The 21,388-nt window shown below is 46.2% G+C and overlaps 1 protein-coding gene across 3 annotated transcripts in view; it reads left to right on the forward strand.

Moving 5' to 3' along the window:
- The window catches only part of ALS2CL (ALS2 C-terminal like), a 57,456-nt gene that overhangs the window by 7,282 nt on the left and 28,786 nt on the right, over positions 1-21,388 (forward strand). For 2 of the 3 annotated variants that reach the window (XM_059489041.1, XM_059489044.1), the window contains exons 2-13: positions 4,029-4,146; positions 5,054-5,246; positions 6,114-6,179; positions 7,298-7,463; positions 8,341-8,469; positions 11,082-11,201; positions 12,544-12,620; positions 13,170-13,236; positions 13,706-13,902; positions 18,135-18,200; positions 19,768-19,866; positions 20,861-21,019. In XM_059489041.1, the coding sequence (XP_059345024.1) occupies positions 4,032-4,146; positions 5,054-5,246; positions 6,114-6,179; positions 7,298-7,463; positions 8,341-8,469; positions 11,082-11,201; positions 12,544-12,620; positions 13,170-13,236; positions 13,706-13,902; positions 18,135-18,200; positions 19,768-19,866; positions 20,861-21,019 (1,454 nt within the window). In that variant the 5' untranslated portion in view covers positions 4,029-4,031. Of the gene's footprint in view, positions 1-1,335; positions 1,473-4,028; positions 4,147-5,053; positions 5,247-6,113; positions 6,180-7,297; positions 7,464-8,340; positions 8,470-11,081; positions 11,202-12,543; positions 12,621-13,169; positions 13,237-13,705; positions 13,903-18,134; positions 18,201-19,767; positions 19,867-20,860; positions 21,020-21,388 lie in introns of those variants that run through there. The other variant, XM_059489038.1, reaches the window with a different exon arrangement.

The raw sequence follows: 21,388 nt of genomic DNA on the forward strand, positions 1-21,388 counted from the left end.
AATGGTTAAAGGTGGCTGAGGTGCACAGAGAACTTTGGGATCCCCTGAGGGATGGATTTGGGGATTTTGGAGTTGGATTTGGGATTTTTAGGGAAACGGAAAGAGTTAAAGGTGGCTGATGTATCTGCGGTCTCCTTAAAAAGTTTTAGGAATTTTGGAGTCGGATTTAGGATTTTTAGGAGGAGGGGAAATGGTTAAAGGTGCCTGAGGTGTCTGGGATGTCCGGACCGATGGATTAGGGAATTTTTGGGTTGGATTTAGGATTTTTAGGAGGAGGGGAAATGTTCCCTGCGGCTGAAGTGTCTGGGATCTCCTGAAAACGTTTTAGGAATTTTGGGGCGGCGTTTAGGGCTTTAAGGAGGAGGGGAAATGGTTAAAAGTGCGTGAGGTGTCTGGGATCTCCGGGCCGATGGATTTGGGAATTTTAGCGTTGGATTTAGGATTTTTAGGAGGACGGAAAAGAATTTCTGGTGCGGGAAAAAAACTCCGGGACCCGCTGAGAAAAGGATTTGGGAATTTTGGGGTCGGGTTTAGGGTTTTTAGGCGGAGGGGAAAGAGTTAAAAGTGTCTGAGGTGTCTGGGATGGATTTGGGATTTTTAGGGCTGGATTTAGAAATTTTTAGGAGGAAGAGAAGGAGTTAAAAGTGGCTGAAGTGTCTGGGATCTCCTGACCGATGGATTTGGGAATTTTAGGATTGGATTTAGGAGGAGGGGAAAGAGTTAAAGGTGGCTGAGCTGCACAGAGAACCCCTGACCGATGGATTCGGGAATTTTAGGGTCGGATTTAGGATTTTTTTTAGGAGGAAGGGAAAGAGTTAAAGGTTGAGGTGCAGCAGAGAACCCTGGGAGCTCCTGCCCGAGGGATTCGGGAAGTTTGGGGTTGGTTTTGGGGTTTTCATGCGGAAGGGAAGCGGCTCGCGGCGCATGTGAATGGCAGGAAAATTCTCCCTTTCCAAGGAATTCCTGGATTTCCCAGCAAATGGGAGCGAGCCTGGAAAGAGGAGGAAAAAAAAAAACCAATTTTTTTTTTTTTTTTTTTTTGGGAGAAGCATTGCGGGAACAGAGAGAGGCAGAGAAACGAAACTTGCCCCCAAAACCCCTCCTGACCTTTTTTCCTTTCACTTCTCGAATTTTCAACTTCCCGAAAGTTCAACTTCCCCCAAATCCGCGTCGACAAAATCCGGGATGACAAAATCCGGCCTGACAAAATCCGGGATTATTTAAATAAATAAATAAATAAAATAATAAAAGCTGGGGGGAAGAGGAGGAGCAGGAACTTTGGGGAGCCAAGATTTGGGATTTTGTAATCCACGGCTGCCGTGGGTGTTTGGGATTTGAGGCTCTGCCTCCAAATGTGGGAGGGAAAGATGGGAGGGAAAATTTCCAGCCTCGGGAACAGCGAGAATTCCCGGATTTCTGCGCCTCCCGGAGATTTTCCCAGCCGGGAATTTTCCTGCGCTGCCTCACTCCAGGTGGGTCCCTCCAAAATCCAGCGAACTTTGGGATTTCCTGCTTGCTTTTGGGATCAGTTTCATTTAATCCGGATGAAATTTGCGAGTGTTTTCCCCGTGTAGAAGCGGGATCAAATTCCAAATCCCGGCGCGAATTTTCCCACAAAACCCCCGCTTTTCCCTAAGGAATTTCAGCTCTTCTTAAGGAATTTCACTCCTGGCGAAAATAAAACCCCGATTTAAACGCGGTCCTTGCTCCCACCGCGGCTTTTCCAGGCGGGATTTCCAATCCTGCTCCTGCAGGGAGGGATTTTCCAGCCTCGCCTGCAATTCCAGGGCGGACGGAACAAAGCTGGGGAAGCCGCGGCCGTGCCAAGAGATGGAGAATTAAAGCCGGGCTGATAAGCTCGGTTTAACAGGTTTCTGTCCGGGAGGAGGCGATCCCATAAAAACCCTTCAGGAGTTTCGGAATTCCGTGGAAAGTCGGGATTCAAGGCTCGGTTTTGGGTGGGAAGCGGCGCTTTGGAGGCTTTTTAAAAATAATAAAGAATGAAAAGCAGAGGAGGGGCTGGGTTTAAACTTGGGTTTGTTTTGGGGCTGGGTTTAGTCTGTGGTTTAAACTTTGGTTTCGTTTGGGGCTGGGTTTAAGCTGTGGTTTCATTTGGGGCTGGGTTTAAACTTTCGTTTAAATTGGGGCTGGGTTTAAACTTTGCTTTAAACTTGGGGTTCCTTTGAGGCTGGGTCTAAACTTTGATTTCAGTTTGGGCTGGGTTTAAACTGAGGTTTCATTTGGGGCTGGGCTTAATCTGTGGTTTAAACTTCGGTTTCATTTGGGGCTGGGTTTAAACGTGGGTTTATTTTGGGGCTGGGTTTAAACTTGGGGTTTATTTTGGGGCTGGGTTTAAACGTGGGTTTAAACTTGGGGTTTATTTTGGGGCCGGGTTTAAACTTTGGTTTAAACTTGGGGTTTATTTTGGGGCTGGGTTTAAACTGTGGTTTATTTCGGGGCTGGGTTTAAACCGTGGTTTATTTTGGGGCTGGGTTTAAACCGTGGTTTATTTTGGGGCTGGGTTTAAACTGGTTTCATTAGGGACTGGGTTTAAATTGGGTTTAAACTTTGGCTTAGTTTGGGGCGTGTTTTAAGCTTGGGTTTAATTTGGAGCTGGGTTTAAATTGGGTTTATGTGGGCCTGGCCTAAAGCTGAGGCTGTTTAGGTAAAACCCCTTTGGAACCTGCAGCTGCTCCCTGGAATGGCTTCAATCCCAAAGAGCAGGAAAATGGGAATTTTTGGGAATGTGGGTGGGATTATCCCAAAAAAAACCCCAACCCAGAGTGCTTTTGGAGGCCAAAAAATCCGGGAATTACGGAAAAATTTGGGAACAACAGGGAGGAACAGGGACTAAAGTTGGGAATTTGGAGATTCCTGATTCCAGAGCTGGGGTTTTTTTGGGAATAGGAGCAAAATAAACGTCGGGAAGCCTCCTGGGTTTAGGTTTGGTTGCTAAAATCAGCTCTGGTTAATCCCAGCCTAGCTGAGGCACAGGCCTGACCTGTTTGGGAATGTTGACATTCCAAAGGGGTTGGAAAAGCCTCATGCAAAGCACCCGGAATTCCTTTGGGAAAGGCTTTGGGCAGGAAAGCTCCCGGGGGGAATTTCTCTGGGAATTGGGGGAAATTCCTCCAGGAATTGTGGGAAATCTTCCTGGGAATTGGGGGAAATTTCTGCAGAAATTGGGAAAATTTTTCTGTGGGAATTGTGGGAATTTCCTCTGGGAATTGGGGGAATTTTCTTTGGGAAAAGGAAAATAATCCTGCTGGATTCCATTAATTCCTGAAGGAATTCATTCCCGGTTTTTCTGAATATTTTGTGGCCCTGAGATCATTGGGAATTTGGGAAAAGAGGGATGGGAATGGGAATGAGATGGTTGGGAAGAGATTTCTCCTTCATCCTGTGGATTTCTGGGATTTTCCCCTCTGGAATTCATCAGGATTACCACAAGGAATTAATTCCAGGCTTTCCAGCCTTGAGATCATGGGGAATTTGGGAATGAGTGAGGTTGGAAGAGATTTCTCCTTCATCCCTTGATTTCCAGAATTTTCTCCTGGGAAAACCCCTCTGGAATTCATTAGGATTAACACAAGGAATTCCAGGCTTTTCCTGATTATTGGGAATTTCAAAAAACAAGGCTGGGAATGAGTGGGACAGGAGTGAGAGTGGTAGGAAACGATTTCACTTTCATCCTTGGGATTTCCAGGATTTCTGTTGGAAAAGCCCCTCTGGAATGGGAAAATTCCCATCAGGATTAACACAAGGAATTAATTCCAAGCTTTTCCAGCACTGAGGTCATTGGGAATTTGGGAAAATTTGGGAAAATCCAGGAAAGCTGGGCTGGGTTGTCTCTGATTGAGCTGTTTGGTTTCTGTTTCTCTTCCAACTTTTCTCGAGGATTTTTGGGATTGACCCCACCCAAGAATGGGGCCAAGGGCAGGGAAGCTTTGCTGGAAATCCAAGGAAAAACCTTGGAGATGGAATCCGACGGATTTCCAGGGGTTTGATTCGTTCCCGCTGTTTTCCAGGCCATGTCCACAGCTGGAATTTCGGGAATTTTGGAATTGTTGCTCCAGCTGGAGGAAAACTTCTCCTCCTGCCTGGCCCGGATCGACGCCCTCATCATCAAACCTCTGCTCCAGGCAGGTAAATTCCGGAATTTTCTGGGAATTTTTCTATGGAATTCCCACCTGGAATCGATCTGGGAAGGGATTTCCAGCTGGAATTCCTGCTGGGAAGAGGAAATGTTTTGTGGGAATGTTTTCCTTAAAATCGGGAATGGGGAACAAGACCAGGGTGGTTTTTGGGATCAATCCGTGTTTTCATCGGGATCAGCGTTCCTGATCCAGGGAAATTCCAAATCCAGGGAAATTCCTGGCCCTGATTTTCCTGCGTGGGGCTTTTCCAGGAATTCTTTTTGGGATGACTCCAAGGAAAGTGGGAATTTTTCCCACCCTTGGGAAAAGCGTCCAGAGAGTTTGGGATAGAGTTTGTCCCATTCCAGCAAAAACATCTCCATGGCCTCCAAAAATTCCTGGAATTTGCCCCTTTTTCCCCCTATTCTTCCCATTTTTTCCCCTCTCTATATTCCCAAATTATTTATATCCTTCCAGTCAAAGCAGCTTCAAAAATTCCCGGAATTTCCCTTTTTCCCCCCATTCTTCCCAATTTTTTCCCCCTCTATATTCCCAAATTATTTATTTCCTCCAGGAAAAATGGCTGCATGGACTCTGAAAATTCCTGGAATTTCCCCAATTTTTTCCATTTTTCCCATTTTTTTCCTTTTTCCCAAATTTTTCAATTTATTCCAGCAAAATGGCTCCCTGGCCTCTGAAAATTCCTGGAATTTCCCCCTTTTTTTCTTTTCATTCTTCCCATAGTTTCTTTTCTCTGCATTCCCAAGTTATTCAATTCATTCCTTCCAACCAAAACAGCTCTGGTAAAAAAATCTTGAAATTTCCCATTTCTCAGAACTTCTCAACCACAAAATTCCACAAAAATCCCTTTGGAATTCCACTTTTCCCACAGGATTTTCCCAATTTTTCCCTCCCAGAGCCGCAGGATCCGAAGGAAAAGGAGAATTTCCAGCTTTTCGTGCTCCTCAACGATCGCTTCCAAACCCTCTGGAATTTCACGGAGGAGAATTCCCGGATCCTGAGGGGGAAATCTCAGTTGGAAAATTCCGGTTGTATCCAGGATTTTTACATCCTGTGGAAAGGAGAAGTTTTCCTCAGCCTCTACATCCAGTGAGTGTCAGAATATTTGGGAAAACAGGATTGGGTTGATCCCATTGGGAATATCGGGAAAAATTGGGATGGGAGCTCACAGAGGGAAAATATCCTTGGAAAATGGGTTGGGTGGGATTTTTCCAGGATTTTGTGAAATGTTATGGAGAGCTGAAATTCCATAAAAGTCTTCAATTCCGCATTTTTGCTTCTCCATGGAAGCGGCCAAAGCATTCCCAGTTTGGGCTTTCCCAGTTTGGGCTTTCCCAGTTTGGGCTTTCCCAGGTGGATGAGGTTTTGGATGATCCAAAAGAATTTTCATGAGATTTTTTTCCTGTTTGTTTTTTTGGAATTAAACCCAGGTTTAATGTGGGATTTGCTGGGAAAATGTGAAATTTGCTGGGAGAAAATGTGGGATTTACTGAGAATTTTAGGTACAGAAAATGCAGATCTAGGAAGAAAATTTTGGGAAATATGAGATGGAAAAAGAAAACTTTGAGTTTTACTTGGAAAAATAAAACTCGGAGCCAGAGTGTGACAACTCCATTATTTCCATCCCAGAATTCCCAAATTTTTCCAATTCTGTTGGGAATTCTGTGGTGAATGAACAGCTCGGATCAGAAAATTCCTTTATGGAATTTTATTCTGTAAAATCTGATGGAAACAGATCCCAGGATTATCAGCACTTTTGCCTCATCCAAGTCTCCCAAAAAATCCTGGAATTAAGATTGGGAAAGAATTCCAAGATCTGATCCAACCTTTGATCCCAGTCCATCCAACATCTGGGCCTGCATTTGTCCAGAAGTGCTTTTATGGGATAAAAAAAGCTGGAATCCATAAATTCATCCCGAATTTCCTTCTCAAACTCCTCCTTGGAATTTTTTCCAGGTATTTCGTCACCTTCGCCAACTTTGTCGTGGTCCAGGGCTTCGAGCAGGCCGCCAGGAGCAAGAGGTCAGCGGGTGGAAAATCCTTGGGAATTTTGGGAATCCTTGGGATGTGGGGACACCAGAGAATTCCAGAATTCCAGAATTCCAGAATGGTTTGGAAAATTCCCCAAAAAAATCCTCTCATCCTATTCTGGGCCAACTCCCACTGTGGTTGCTCCAAGCCCTTTCTAACCTTGGACAATTCCAGAATTGGATTTTCCTCTTCCCTTCTGGAGCTGGAAACTTGGGATTTGGGGATTTAGGGAAAAGATGGAATTGGAGAGAGGAATTTGGCTGGGAATTCCCACTTATCCCAGATTTTTATGGAAGCAGGGAATGGAAACGTGGATTTCTAAGGAGCACATTCCCAATTTTTCCTTGGCTCCCACTATCCCAGGTTGCTCCAGGCTTTGTCCAGTTCCAAGATTGGATTTTCCTTTTCCAACCAACCCCAGCTCCTTCTGGAGTTGGAAACTTGGGATTTGGGGATTTAGGGAAAAGATGGAATTGGAATTCCCAGCCAAATTCCTTTCTCCAATTTATCCCAGATTTTTAGGAAGCAGGGAATGAAAACATGGATTTCTAAGGAGTGCATTCCTAATTTTTCCAATTTTTCCATGGCTCCCGCTCTCCCAGATTGCTCCAAACCCTGCCCAATTCCAGGATTGAATTTTCCTCTTCCCAACTACCCCCAGCTCCTTGTGGAGTTGGAAACTTGGAATATGGGGATTTAGGAATGGGGTGGGAATCTGGCTGGGAATTCCCACTAATCCCAGATTTTTATGAAAGAAGGGAATGAAAACTTGGATTTCTAAGGAGTACATTCCCAATTTTTCCATGGCTCCTGTTATCCATGGATGGATTCCCTCTTTCTCAGTTCCCTCTTTCCAACCACCCCCAGCCCCTTCCAGAGTTGGAAATTTAGGATTTGAGGATTTAGGGAAGGGGTGGGAATCGGGCTGGGAATTCCCACCAATCCCAGATTTTTATGGAAGCAACAACTGCAAACACAAATTTTTAGCGAGCGCATTCCCGGATTTTTCACGCCTTTCTCCATCCTCACCACGCAGAAAGTTTGGAAAACAGAAGAGCAGGAATTCTGGGATAATTAACGACCCTTTCTCATGATTGCCAATTTTCCAGCGACGCCTGGAGGCTGCACAAGGCGGTGCTGAAGGAATTCCTGCGGGATTTCACCTCGGAGAGCTCCCTGGGCCTGGCCCTGCACTTGGTGCTCCACAAACCCTTCCAGGAGCACATCCAGAGCTACCTGCAGCTCCTCTCGCAGCTCCAGGAGCAGCTCCAGGAGGTGGGAATTCCCTGGAACGCTCAGGGGATCTTCTTGATGGGTTTTGTGGGAAGAAACATTCCCTAAAATCCAACCTGGAACTCCTTTCCTAAATATTCCTGAAAATCTAACCTGGAACTTGTTTGGCCCGGGATGGACAGATTGCTGAATATTCCCAAAAATCCAACCTGGAATTTTTTTTCCTAAATATTCCCTAAAATCCAGCCCGGACCTGTTTTGATCCAGAATGGACATGTTGCTAAATATTCCCAAAAATCCAAACTGGAACTCCTTTCCTAAATGTTCCCAAAAATCCAACCTGGATCTTTTTTGATCTGGGATGGATGTGTTGCTGAATATTCCCCAAAATCTAATCTGGAGCTCCTTTCCTAAATATTCCCTAAAATCCAGCCGGGACCTTTTTTGATCCATGGTGGACATGTTGCTGAATATTCCCAAAAATCCAACCTGGGCCTTTTTTGATCCAGAATGGACGTGTTGCTAAATATTGCCAAAAATCCAATCTGGAAATCCTTTCCTAAATATTCTCCAAAATCCAACCTGGAACGCCTTTTCTAAATATTCCCAAAAATCCAGCCTGGACCTTTTTTGATCCAGAACGGACGTGTTGCTAAATATTCCCTAAAATTCAATCCGGACATTGATAAATATTCCCAAAAATCCAACCTGGACCTTCTTTGCTAAATATTCCCTAAAATCCACCCTGGACCTCCCTCATTCCAGGCAGGACACGATGCTGAATATTCCCAAATGTTCTCCCTGGCCTTTGTTAAATATAAATATTTCAATTTAATGTTTAAATAGATAAATATTCCCTAAAATCCTGCCTGGACCTCCGTTGACCCACATTTCCTGGAGTTTTGCTGTCCTTTCGCAGGGCTCGGAGCGGGACGTGGTGGCCACTGTGGCGCAGGAATTTGGGAAGCTGGAATCCTTCATCAGCCAGGTCCTGGATGAAGCCGTCTTCACCAAGGAGCTCTGGAAATCCCTGGGCTACAAATTCACCGTGAGTGCCAAGGGAATGGAACAGGGATGGGGAATTTGGTGTGGATGGGGAATTTGATAAGGATGAGGAATTTGGTACGGATCGGGCATTTGATATGGATGGGGAATTTGATATGGATGAGGAATATGGTATGGACTGGGAGTTTGATAAGGATCAGGAATTTGATATGGATGAGAAATTTGAAGTGGACTCAGAATTTGTTAAGGATAAGGAATGAGATATGTATGGGGAATGTGGTATGGATGAGGAATTGGAAGTGGATGGGAAATTTGATAAGAATGAAGAATTTGATACGGATTGGGAATTTGGTATGGGTCAGGAATTAGATATGGATCAGGAATTTGAAGTGGATTGGGAATTTGATATGGGTCAGGAATGTGGTATGGATGGGGAATTTGATAAGGATGAGGAATTTGGTATGGATTGGGAATTTGATATGGATGGGGAATTTGATGTGGATGGGGAATTTGATAAGGATGAGGAATTTGGTACGGATCGGGAATTTGATAAGAATGAGGAATTTGATATGGATGGGGAATTTGATAAGGATGAGGAATTTGGTACGGATCGGGAATTTGATAAGAATGAGGAATTTGATATGGATGGGGAATTTGATATGGATGAGGAATATGGTATGGACTGGGAGTTTGATAAGGATCAGGAATTTGATATGGATGAGAAATTTGAAGTGGACTCAGAATTTGTTAAGGATAAGGAATGAGATATGTATGGGGAATGTGGTATGGATGAGGAATTGGAAGTGGATGGGGAATTTGATAAGAATGAAGAATTTGATACGGATTGGGAATTTGGTATGGGTCAGGAATTAGATATGGATCAGGAATTTGAAGTGGATTGGGAATTTGATATGGGTCAGGAATGTGGTATGGATGGGGAATTTGATAAGGATGAGGAATTTGGTACGGATTGGGAATTTGATATGGATGGGGAATTTGATGTGGATGGGGAATTTGATATGGATGAGGAATATGGTATGGACTGGGAGTTTGATATGGATGGGGAATTTGATATGGATGAGAAATTTGAAGTGGACTCAGAATTTGTTAAGGATAAGGAATGAGATATGTATGGGGAATGTGGTATGGATCAGGAATTGGAAATGAATGGGGAATTCGACAAGGATGAGGAATTGGAAGTGGATGGGGAATTTGATAAGAATGAAGAATTTGATACGGATTGGGAATTTGGTATGGGTTAGGAATTAGATATGGATCAGGAATTTGAAGTGGATTGGGAATTTGATATGGGTCAGGAATGTGGTATGGACTGGGAGTTTGATAAGGATCAGGAATTTGATATGGATGAGAAATTTGAAGTGGACTCAGAATTTGTTAAGGATAAGGAATGAGATATGTATGGGGAATGTGGTATGGATCAGGAATTGGAAATGAATGGGGAATTTCACAAGGATGAGGAATTGAAAGTGGATGGGGAATTTGATAAGAATGAAGAATTTGATACGGATTGGGAATTAGAAGTGGATGGGGAATTGGATAGGGAATTTGATAAGAATGAAGAATTTGATATGGATTGGGAATTTGGTATGGGTCAGGAATTAGATATGGGTCAGGAATTTGATAAGGATGAGGAATTTGGTATGGACTGGGATTTTGAAGTGGATTCAGAATTTGTTAAGGATGAGGAATCAGATATGTGTTGGGAATTGGAAGTGGATGGGGAATTGGATAGGGAATTTGATAAGAATGAAGAATTTGATACGGATTGGGAATTTGATATGGGTCAGGAATATGGTATGGATTGGGAATTTGATAAGGATGAGGAATTGGAATTGGATGGGGAATTTGATATGGGTCAGGAATTTGATAAGGATGAGGAATTTGGTATGGATCGGGAATTTATTATGGATTGGGAATTTGAGGCTGGAATTCAACAGAGCAGAGTTGGGTGGAAGAGTTGGAGGAATTCCCTGGGGTTTCAAAGCCGAATTTGTGTCCCAAGTGTGTCACTGTCACTGGAACCCCAAGCCAGAGGGAATTTGATGTGGATTGGGAATTTCATATGGATCATGAATTTGATATGGATCAGGAGTTTGATTTTGATTGCAAATTTGATATGGATGTGACATGGATTTGATATAGATCAAGGAATTGAGGATTGAAGTTGACAGAGCGGAGCTGGGTGGAAGAGTTGGAGAAACTCAATGGGGATTTCAAAGCCGAGTTTGTCACTGATGCTGGAACCCTGAGCCACAGGGAATTTGATATGAATTGAGAATTTGGTGTGGATCAGGAATTTGGTATGGATCGGGAATTTGGTGTGGATCAGGAATTTGATGTGGGTTGAGAATTTGGTGTGGATCAGGAATTTGATATGGATCAGGAATTTGGTATGGATCAGGAATTTGATATGGATCGGGAATTTGGTACGGATCAGGAATTTGATGTGGGTTGAGAATTTGGTATGGACTGGGAGTTTGAGGATTGAAGCTGACAGAGCAGAATTGGGTGGAAGATGAATTTGCGTCCCAAGTGTGTCACAGTCACTGGAACCCCAAGCTGCCTGATCCCTGCAGGAATTCCTGCCTGGAATTCCCTGTCCTCTCCCAATCCTGGCTTTTCCTGCTGCTCCAGGACGTGCTGTGTGTCCCTGAGAGGAGGCTCCTGGAGGACAGCAGGAACCTTCCCATCACGTCCGGCTCCGCCCGCTCCGAGCGGCTCCTGCTCTTCGACGACGTCCTGGTGCTCATCCAGGTGAGCCCGGGATCCTCCTGGGAAGGGAGCATGGATAAATGGACCCGAAATTCCAGTGGAATGGCAGAAATGTCAGGAATTTCCATAGGAATGGTGGTAAAATTCCAGTTTTTTGGTGTTGAACTCACAGCAGAGTTTGGCTGTTGGGAAAACTTTTCAGATCCATCTGCGTGTGGTTGGCTCTGGAAAATAAAGGAAATCTAGGAAGGAGTTGAGGAGATCCACAGAATATTTTTCTAGGAAGTGTGGATTGTCCACCATCACAGGCATCTTTTGAGTGGTCCACATCCTTTTCCACAGGGAATTTTGGCCCTTGGTTATTCCAAGGGATTTGGTGGATCAAGGATGACATTCCATGAACTCCCACGCATTGGAATAAACAGGATATTCCATGTTTGTGCCATGGCTGCAGATTTGGAGGTGGTTTTGGGGCTATTTTGGGAATTTCGGGGTGTGGGGATTTGTTCCCATGAGGAAATTCCAGCTTGGCTCGTGCCGTGGCTGGGATGGGAACACGAGATCAGCAAATCCATGGAATTACCTCCATGTTCAATCCATGATTTCCATTTGTGTCTCACTTGATGCTGCTGAGCTTTATGGAGGTTTGGGAATTCCAACTGAATTGGGATTGACCTGTTGGGAATTTTGATGTCCCTTCCTTTTCTGTTCTCCTAAACCTGGGAAAACACAGTGGAATTCCTTGGAAAACTCCATCCCTCCAGGCAGCAGCTCTGTGTGAACAGCTGGATGTGAGGCAGGAAAGGAGATGAGAAATTAAAATTTTCCTTTTATTCCAGTTGTTGGAGTTTGTTTTGTTTGGGTGCTGCTGATCCCAAAAGTGACTCCTTAAATTTGGGATTTCTGGGATATTTTTGGTGGACTCCACCCGGAGTCCAAATCCTAAATAAATCTGGAATGGACTGGATGGAAAGGGAGCTCAAAGATGATCCATTCCCACCCCATTCCATGGTTCCTGGTTGCTTCAGGCCTTGTCCAACCTTTCCTTGGATACTTCCAGGGATGGGCAACCACAAATCTCTGGGAATATTGGCCGGAATGATTTGGGAATGTTGCCATGTGATAGGGAAGGAACTCCTGTGGAGATCAGGGTCATGTGGGGATGTTTTAGTCCTGGATGTGGCCACGGAATTTTGGAAGAGCTTTAGGAGTGTTCAAACGAGAACTTCCCTCCTTTTCTGGTGGCTTTTCCATCTCCAAGGTCTCTCCTCCCAGTGTGAGATGGATGGATCAAAAAGTTGGGAATTTCTGCTGCCACTCCAGCTCTGCCATTCCATGGATGTTTCCAGCAATAACAGGACCATCTTTCCCCTTTTCTTTCCAGGGAAACGGCTTCCAGAGTTTTGATCTGAAGCTGGTGTGGGTGGATGAAAACTGTGGAGAGAAATCGGCTCCAGGACTGTGAGTGAGAAATTCCCACTGGGGGTTAAATAAAAGGAATAAAAATGTTCAGGTTGATGGAAAAATGATCCAAAGCTTTGTCCCGTCTCCTTTCCAAGCCATGGGATTGGGATATGAATAATGGGATCTCACCAGCTTGGAATTTGCTGCCAGATTGAAATCCCAGAATTTTTGAGGTTGGAAAAGCCCTCTGGGATCATCAAATCCAACCTGTGTGTCCCATCCCCACCTTGTTCCCAGCCCAGAATTCCTTGGACACCTCTGGGGATGGACACTCCAGACCTCCCTGGGCAATTCCAAGGCCTGACCACGTTTTCCATGAAAAAATTCCTGCTGCTGTCCAACCTGACCTTCCCCTGGCACAACCTGAGGCTGTTCCCTCTCATCCCATTTGTTGCCAATGAATCCCAAAATTCATTAATCCAGCCCTGAAGAACTTGAGATCTCTCCAGAAGAACCACGTGGGAAAGCACCAGGATCTCCAGGAGGGGAATGGGAAGAGCTGATGGATTGGGAATTGTGTTTTCCATCCTTTTGTTTCCCTCCCAGGCACAGCCTACGCATCACAACCCCGGAAGAGACGTTCGTCCTCTCCACCAAGGACCCTCAGATGAAGGTCAGGCTTTGGGATTTTCCCATCTCTTTAGTATTTAAAGCAGGATAATCATTCTGGTGAAGGTGGGCTGGGATTTTTGGCTCCTTTTCCCCAAAAAATCCTGCATTAGATGGCCAGAGGTGGCTCAGACTTGATGGCTGGTGAGGAATGCTGGTTGGAACCTGTCGGTTTCTTGCTGCTTTTCCTGAAGGACAGGCCTATCCCACAGGCAAATCAGCTTGAAATTTGTCTTTCTTTTTTTTTTTTTTTCATATCCAAGTGGAATTTTTCCCTCTTTTTCAACATCCAAGTGGAAATTCCTCCCTCCCAGCTGTTGTGCCTCGCTGCAGTATCCACCTTCCAGGAGATCCCCTGTGGAAGCTGCAGAAGGGCTTTGATGGGAACCCACAAGCTCCTCGCCGCTTTCCTGCAGTTGTCTCCGGTTGATTTTCAGGGATTTGTGCTCATTCCGTGTTTTCCGTGCCCGCAGGCCGTGTGGAGGTGGAAGCTGGAGCAGGCCGTGCGCCAGGCGCTGAACGGGAAGCGGGATTTCCCTCTCTGGGGCCGCAGCGGGGAGGGCAGCGAGGCCCCGTCCCGACGCTTCTTCAGCTACGTCTTCCGCATGGAGGGACGGCTCCGCGGGGCCACCTACGAGGGGGAGTGGCTCTGGGGGAAACCCCATGGCAAGTAAGGAACCTTCTGGGCCACTTTTCCAAGGGGGAATAAGGTTGGAAGTGGTGGTTTGGCATTTCCATGAAGGCCGGGAAAGATATTCGAGGTCAACCCATGCATCTCCAGGTCACTTGACCACATCATGAAGCCTGCCCACAGTTTTCTTGGCAGGCTCCAGGGGGCCGCCTGTGAAGGAGAGTGGCTCTGGGGAAAGCCCCATGGCAAGTAAGGAACCTTTTGGGCCCCTTTTCCAAGTGGCAATAGGGCTGGAAGTGCTTGGAGTTTCCATGAAGGTTGGGAAAGATCTCCAAGGTCAACCCGAACTTCTCCAGGTCACTCATGAAGGGGCTGCTCCTTTTTGGGCAGGCTCAGGGTGGCCATCTACGAGAGTGAGTGGCTCTGGGAAGGAACCTTCTGGGCACCTTTTCCAAGTGGGAATAAGGTTGGAAGTGCTGGTTTGGAGTTGCTGTGAAGGTTGAGAAAGACCTCCAAGGTCAACCCAAACTTCTCCAGGTCATTTTTGAAGGGGCTGCTCCTTTCTGGGCAGGCAGAGTAACCACTTATGAGGGTGAGTGGCTCTGGGAAGAACCTTCTAGGCCTCTCTTCCAAGTGGGAATAAGGTTGGAAGTGCTTGGAGTTTCCATGAAGGTTGGGAAAGATCTCCAAGGTCAACCCAAACTTCTCCAGGTCACTCAAACATATCATGAAGGGGCTGCTCCTTTTCTGGGTGGGCTCCACCTATGAGGGTGAGTGGCTCTGGGAAGGAACCTTTTAGGCCTCTTTTCCAAGCGGGAATAGGGTTGGAACTGCTGGTTTGGAGTTGCTGTGAAAGTTGGGAAAGATCTCCAAGGTCAACCCAAACATCTCCAGGTCACTCATGAAGGAGCTGCTCCTTTTCTAGGCAAGCTCTGTGGGGCCACCTACGAGGGAGAGTGGCTCTGGGGGAAGCCCCATGGCAAGTAAGGAACATTTTGGGCCCCTTTTCCGAGTGGGAATAGGGCTGGAAGTGTTGGTTTGGAGTTTCCGTGAAGGTTGGGAACGATCTCCAAGCTCACTCAGCCACCTCACCAAGGGTCTGCTCCTTTTTTTGGCACTTCCAGGGTGGGGTTAAGATCAAAATTTGATTCTTATCGATGATGTGGATGTGAATCCAGGCCTGGCTCTCTTGGTCCCTGCCTCACTCATTCCCAGAGGGAATTCTGGCCTGGAGAGCAAGTTTAGCAAAGCCTGAGTCCTAAAACTTGGGATTTATTGTGGGCATCTCATTGGTGGTTCGTGGATTAAATCCTAAAGGCTGCCCCAGAAATGTGGTGTTGGTCACCCTGATACTGCATGAGCTGGTGCCTCTACTTAGGATTTAGCCTGGGCCTAAAATTGAGATCTCAGCCTGGGATATGAAAATCTCACCCTCACAATGAGGAAAATCCCCAATAAAAACATTTTGGGGAGAATTTTATTTATATTTATTTTATTTCATTCTCTGCTATCAGAATCTCTCTGAACTTTATCCAAACTTGAACATCCAAACTTTTATCCCAGGAATTAAGAGAAGCTTAAATCCAAAAGGAGCTAAAATGGTAACATTGGGAAATGTTCAATAAATCCAAGTTCAAGTGAAGGAATGTCTGTAAATCAAAGATCCCAACCAAAACTTTCTGGACATAGGATAGAGAACATTGGGGTTTTTTTGGGAAGAAATCTGGAATATGACCAATCTGCTCAGCCACCAAAACACTGGGAAATTTTATTTCCCATGAGTTTTACACAGTTTGCTCTGGAAGCAAAAAGGATAGAGAGAAACTATCTCAGTTTGAGAGAGCCTTAGAATAATGAAAGAATCCAGAATATAAATGGCTTGGAAGGGATTTGAATCCAGTTCCAGCCCCAAATCCAAAACTGAATTCTGAATATTCTGTGGAAGAGATTGTGTCCTGGAACAGCATCAAAGGAGCGTTTAGGGCAGGAGACCTTGGGGTCATCCCCACCCTCACTCCCTCAAAACCATCTCCTGGTTTTTGTCCTCTCCTGCCTCAGGGCTGGAAAACTGGGATTAATCCAAACCTCTCCTGACCCCAAGCAGTGATTTGGGTGAGGCATCCCAGGAGATTTGTGCCAGAATTCAGGGACTTCAGGTGTTAAATTCCTTGGATTTGAGTTCCCTTCCCACTGCTGGAATTCCTCTGCTGTGATTTTGTTTCTGGAAGGTTCCCGAGCAGCATCCTGGCCATGGTGGCTGCTCAGGGATTTCCAAGGGAAGAGCACGTGGGCAGAGCTGTGGGAGTGGGAATTTGGGCTCTTTGGCAAAAACATCGGCATTCTCCAGCTCCATTCTGCCTGTCCTGGAATTCCAGAGCTCTCCAGTGGCTCTCCTGGAATTTCAGGTGACCTGGGCTGGGAGAAGGCCAGACTCCCACTCACATGTGGCCTAAACATCCTTGTGCCTGGAGCAGACCTGAAATTATGGAATATCCTGAGTGGGAAGGGCTCACAGGGATCAAGCCCTGTACAGATCCCAACAACCCCACCCTGTCCAACCTCCTGGAGCAGCCTTGGGATTGTGCCCATTCCTTGGGGAATGTTCAGTGCCCAACACCCTCTGGGGGAAGAACTTTTCCCTAAAATCCAACCTAAACCTGGCCCAGCTCCAGCTGTTCCCTCACCCCTTTGGCTGCTCCCCTTTTCTATTCAGTCCCATAAAGCCAAAGGAGATTCAATTTTAAATTAAAATTAAAATATTGAAATTTCAAACACATCCAACCGATCCTCTGGAAAACTTGGAGAAGAGCCACTCTCGTGGAGGTGTTTGAAACAACAACCTGGGTGAAAGTCAAACAACCTCCTCACGGTTTTGGTGTTGCACCATCTCCTGGCAAACCGACCCAGAGGAGGTTTGGATTTATTGTTGGGAAAGAATTCCTGGCTGGGAGGGCGGGGAGGGGCTGGGATGGAATTCCCAGAGAAGCTGTGGCTGCCCCTGGATCCATGGAAGTGCCAAGGCCAGGCTGGAGCACCTGGGGCAGTGGGAGGTGACCCTGGCATGGGGTTGGAACTGGATGTTCTTTAGGATCCCATCCAACCCCAAAAATGCCACAATTCCATGATTTTCAGTTGTTCCAGTTGGGGTTTTGAGGCAAAGCAAACGAGCTCAGCATCATCGTGGAGGGAAAATATTCCAACATTCCCTGAGGGATTCCAAAGCCTTGGCCTCCAGCTCCAAAAAGAGATCAGAATTCCTCACATCCCCCATATTTCCTCAGCCTAATTCCCAGCTTTTATTCCAAGCTCAAGAACCTTTAAAGCTCAATTTGGGCAGGAATTCCTGGCTGGGAGGGTGGGGAGGGGCTGGGATGGAATTCCCAGAGCAGCTGTGGCTGCCCCGGATCCCTGGCAGTGCCCAAGGCCAGGCTGGACACTTGGAGCAGCCTGGGACAGTGGGAGGTGTCCCTGCCCATGGGATGAGAAGATCTTGAGGGTCCTTCCAAGCCAAAGCATTCCAGGATTTTGTAATTCCATTGTGTCCAGCTGGGGAACGTGCAGGATCGGATTTTCTGGGCTGAGGCCGGAATTGAAGCTCTCAGTGGGTGTGGGTGGAGTGGGATTCCGGGAGGGAGGGAAATTGCTGCGGAGCCGGGCACGGCCGGGCAGGAATTTCCCTGGCATTGCCCGTTCCCGGCTCTCCTTGCTGTGGGATCAGCTCCTGGAATCACTTTCCAGCCCCACAGAACATGGGATGAACGATCCCTTGGGAATGGTTTTCCTCTCTGCTTTCCCGGTGGCTGAGCCGCTGGAATTCCAGGCTGTGGTGTCACCGTGCCCACGGGGATGGGCCAGGCAGGAACTGCAGCTGGATTAATCCCTGTAATTAATTCAGGATCAGGTGCAAGGTCCCAAAGGCACGAGGCAGCACCTCCAGAAAATACTTTTGGGATTAGGGAATGGAATGGGTTCTTCCCACTGAGCCCAGAGCAGGAAAACATTATGGGATTAAATCCTGGTGCTGGAAACCAAGGCCTGGGGGTGCCTTTTGTGTCTCTGTGCTCCGAGGAACATTTTGGATGTTTGCCATCAAATCTGGGAATGGTTTGGGTTGGAAAGAACTTTGGGAAAGATCCAATTCCACTCCCCTGCCATGGGCACCTTCCAAGCTCCATCTAAGCCCGTGTAAATGTTTAGGCTGGGCTTTGGCAGGTGCTGTTCCATGTGGGAATGTTGTGGTGTCCCTTGTGAGAGAATTCCTTGGCTTCCAGGGGGACGCTGAAGTGGCGCGATGGACGCAACCACGTTGGCGATTTCCAGGAGGGCCTGGAGCACGGGTAAGCCTTGGAAAACGGGACATTCCCTGCTTTGAAATTAAACTGGAATGGTTCCTGCCAGAGGGTGGAACCTGGAGAGAAGGACTGACACTGACTGACCCCAGAGGTTGAAATGTGATCCCAGATCTCAAAATCCGTGGGAATTTATTCCTAGGAAGTGTCTTAAAGTTATTTTTAGATCTCTTTAAAACCTCACTTAAATGAGTTTTTTCTTCAAGATTTAAGAAGCCAATCCATGAAATTCCAGTATAATTTATCTCAATTTTATTGGAAATAGGACTTCAGGATTCCTCATTTTTCCAAAGGTGGGGGAAAATCCCAAACACTTTTGTTGGAAATCCCAGAACATTTAACTCAGCCCCTAAAATGGGAAAGGGGGAAAGAGGGGAAAACAGAACTGAAAGAAACTCTGGAGAAGGAACAGTGAGGATCTGGGAGTGCAGCTCCCAAAGGGATGAGTTTTCCTATGGGAAAAGTCCAGTGGCACCTGGGAAAAGTGTCTCAGGTAGAGCTGATCCAAGCACATAAACATTGGGAATTTGGACAATCCCTGGTTTTTAACTTCATCTGCTACAATGGAGTTGCTGTTTTTAATACAGACATTCCCATCCAGTTGGAATCTGATCCCAGATCCACAAATCCATGGGAATTTATTCGTAGGAAGAGTCTTAAAGTTATTTTTAGTTCCTTTTATAAACCTCACTTAAATGAGGAGTTTTACAGAAAAAAACCCAATCCCATGAAATTCAAATTGATTTTTAAACTTCAGCCACTATAACGGAGTCACTATTTTCTGTGCTGACCTTCTCCATGCAGACATTTCCATCCAGTTGGACTCTGATCCCAGATCCCCAAATCCATGGGAATTTATTCCTAGGAAGAGTCTTCAAGTTATTTTTAGATCCTTTTATCAACCTCATGTCAGGAGTTTTTACAGAGAAAAAAATCCCATGAAATTGCAGTTGGTTTTTAAACTTCATCCACTGCAACGGAGTCGCTGCTTTCTGTGCTGAGCTTTTCCATGCAGACATTTCCATCCAGTGGAATCTGATCCCACATCCCCAAATCCATGGGAATTTATTCATAGGAAGAGTCTTAAAGTTATTTTTAGATCCTTTTATAAACCTCACTTAAATGAGGAGTTTTACAGAAAAAAACCCCAATCCCATGAAATTCCAGTTGGTTTTAAAACTTCATCTACTGCAATGGAGTCACTGCTTTCTGTGCTGAGCTTTTCCATGCAGACATTTCCATCCAGTTGGACTCTGATCCCACATCCCCAAATCCATGGGAATTTATTCACAGAAAGCATCTTAAGGTTGCTGTTAGATCTCTTTAAGACCTCATTTAAATGAGAAGTTTTTTACAGAACAAAAATCAACCCCATGGAGTTCAAAATGGTTTTTGAAGTTCATCCACTACAATGGAGTCATCCTTTTCCATGTTGACCTTTTTGATGCTGACTTTTTTTCCATCCCAACCTTTTCCATGCTGATTTTTCCATGCTGACCTTTTCCATGCTGACATTTTTTTTCCCATGCTGACCTTTTCCATGTGCCCCCATCAGATTTGGGATCTGCCTGGTCCCGCGGCGCTCCGAGGATCGCTACGACTGCTACAAGTGCCACTGGTACCAGGGCAAGATGAGGGGCTATGGAATCTGTGAGTAAGTAAAATCCAGGATGGGTTCCAGGGAAAAGGGGGTTCCAGGGATTTAAAGTGGGAAATGCTCCCTGAAATCTTTCGAGCCTGGTCTGGAAATGCTTTGTGGGCATTTAGAATTCCAGAATTGTTTGGGAGCTTGAGGATGATGCCGTTCCATGGGCAGGGACACCTCCCACTGTCCCAGGGTGCTCCAGCCTGGCCTTTGACATTCCAGGGATCCAGGGCAGCCACAGCTGCTCTGGGAATTCCATCCCAGCCAGGAATTCCCAATTCCCAATCTCCCATCCATCCCTGCCCTCTGGCACTGGGAGCCATTCCCTGTGTCCTGTCCCTCCATCCTTGTCCCCAGTCCCTCTCCAGCTCTCCTGGAGCCCTCCAGGCCCTGCAAGGAGCTCTGAGCTCTCCCTGGAATTTTCTCCTCTGAGGTGACCCCAAATGCTTTGGCCCCTGGTAACACGGGGCTGTGCCTGCTTCCTGCTCATCCCTATCCCTGATTTCTCCATGCCAAGTGGGACAGACCCAACATTCCAGCTGGGATAGGCCTATGGCATAGGCCTGTCCTCCAACCTGGATGTTCTGCTTCTTTGTTCGAATTGGAGCTGCTCTTCCCAGAGGGACCTGTCCAGGGAAGGGCTGGTGGCCACCACAAAGAGCTGGATCCAAGCTTGGCGTCCTTCCTATGGATCCAATTTTCCAGCCTGGATTCACCAGAGCTTCCTGTGCCCAGGCTGGTGAGAGGTCAATTCTTGAATGGCCTCTCCCAGGACAACTCCAAGCCCATGTGTTGAGTCCTTGGATAATTTGGGAAGCTCTGGAATGTCCGGTTTGGGTGATGCACATTCCCAACAGCAAACAGGGATCCAATTCAATGCCGTGGGGAAAATCCTTGGAATATTTTGAGATGGATGAGCCTGATCTCCTCACTTGCCTGGTTTTCTACTCCAGGAGTAGCTGTCAAATATTCCCAGGCTGGAATTGCACCCCTCTTCCTGCAGGTACGGGAATGACCTGGTCTACAAGGGCTACTTCAAGGACAACGTGCGCCAGGGCTTCGGGATCCTGGAGAACTTCTCGGCTGAGCATCCCTTCAGATACACGGGACAGTGGGAAAACGACAAAAAGAACGGATATGGAGTCTGGGAGGACAAGCAGAGGTAAAGTGGGATGGATCTGAGGTGCAGGAATGTTGAGTTTGCAGGAAACCCCCACAAGGGAAGGGATGAGAGTCTTGGCTCCATGTTTCAGAAGGCTGATTGATTATTTTATGATATATATTATATTAAAAGAAAATTATGTATTAAAACTACAGTAAAAGAATAGAAGAAATAGAAAGGAATGAAAATAAAATCTTGTGACTGACCAGAGAGTCTGAGCCAGCTGACTGTGATTGGCCATTAATTAGAAACAACCACATGAGACCAATCCCAGATGCACCTGTTGCATTCCACAGCAGCAGATAATCAATGTTTGCATTTTGTTCCCGAGGCCTCTCAGCTTCTCAGGAGAAAAATCTTAGCAAAACA

The sequence above is a fragment of the Ammospiza nelsoni genome, chromosome 1, assembly GCF_027579445.1.
Source record: "Ammospiza nelsoni isolate bAmmNel1 chromosome 1, bAmmNel1.pri, whole genome shotgun sequence".
Classification (NCBI taxonomy): Eukaryota; Metazoa; Chordata; class Aves; order Passeriformes; family Passerellidae; genus Ammospiza; species Ammospiza nelsoni.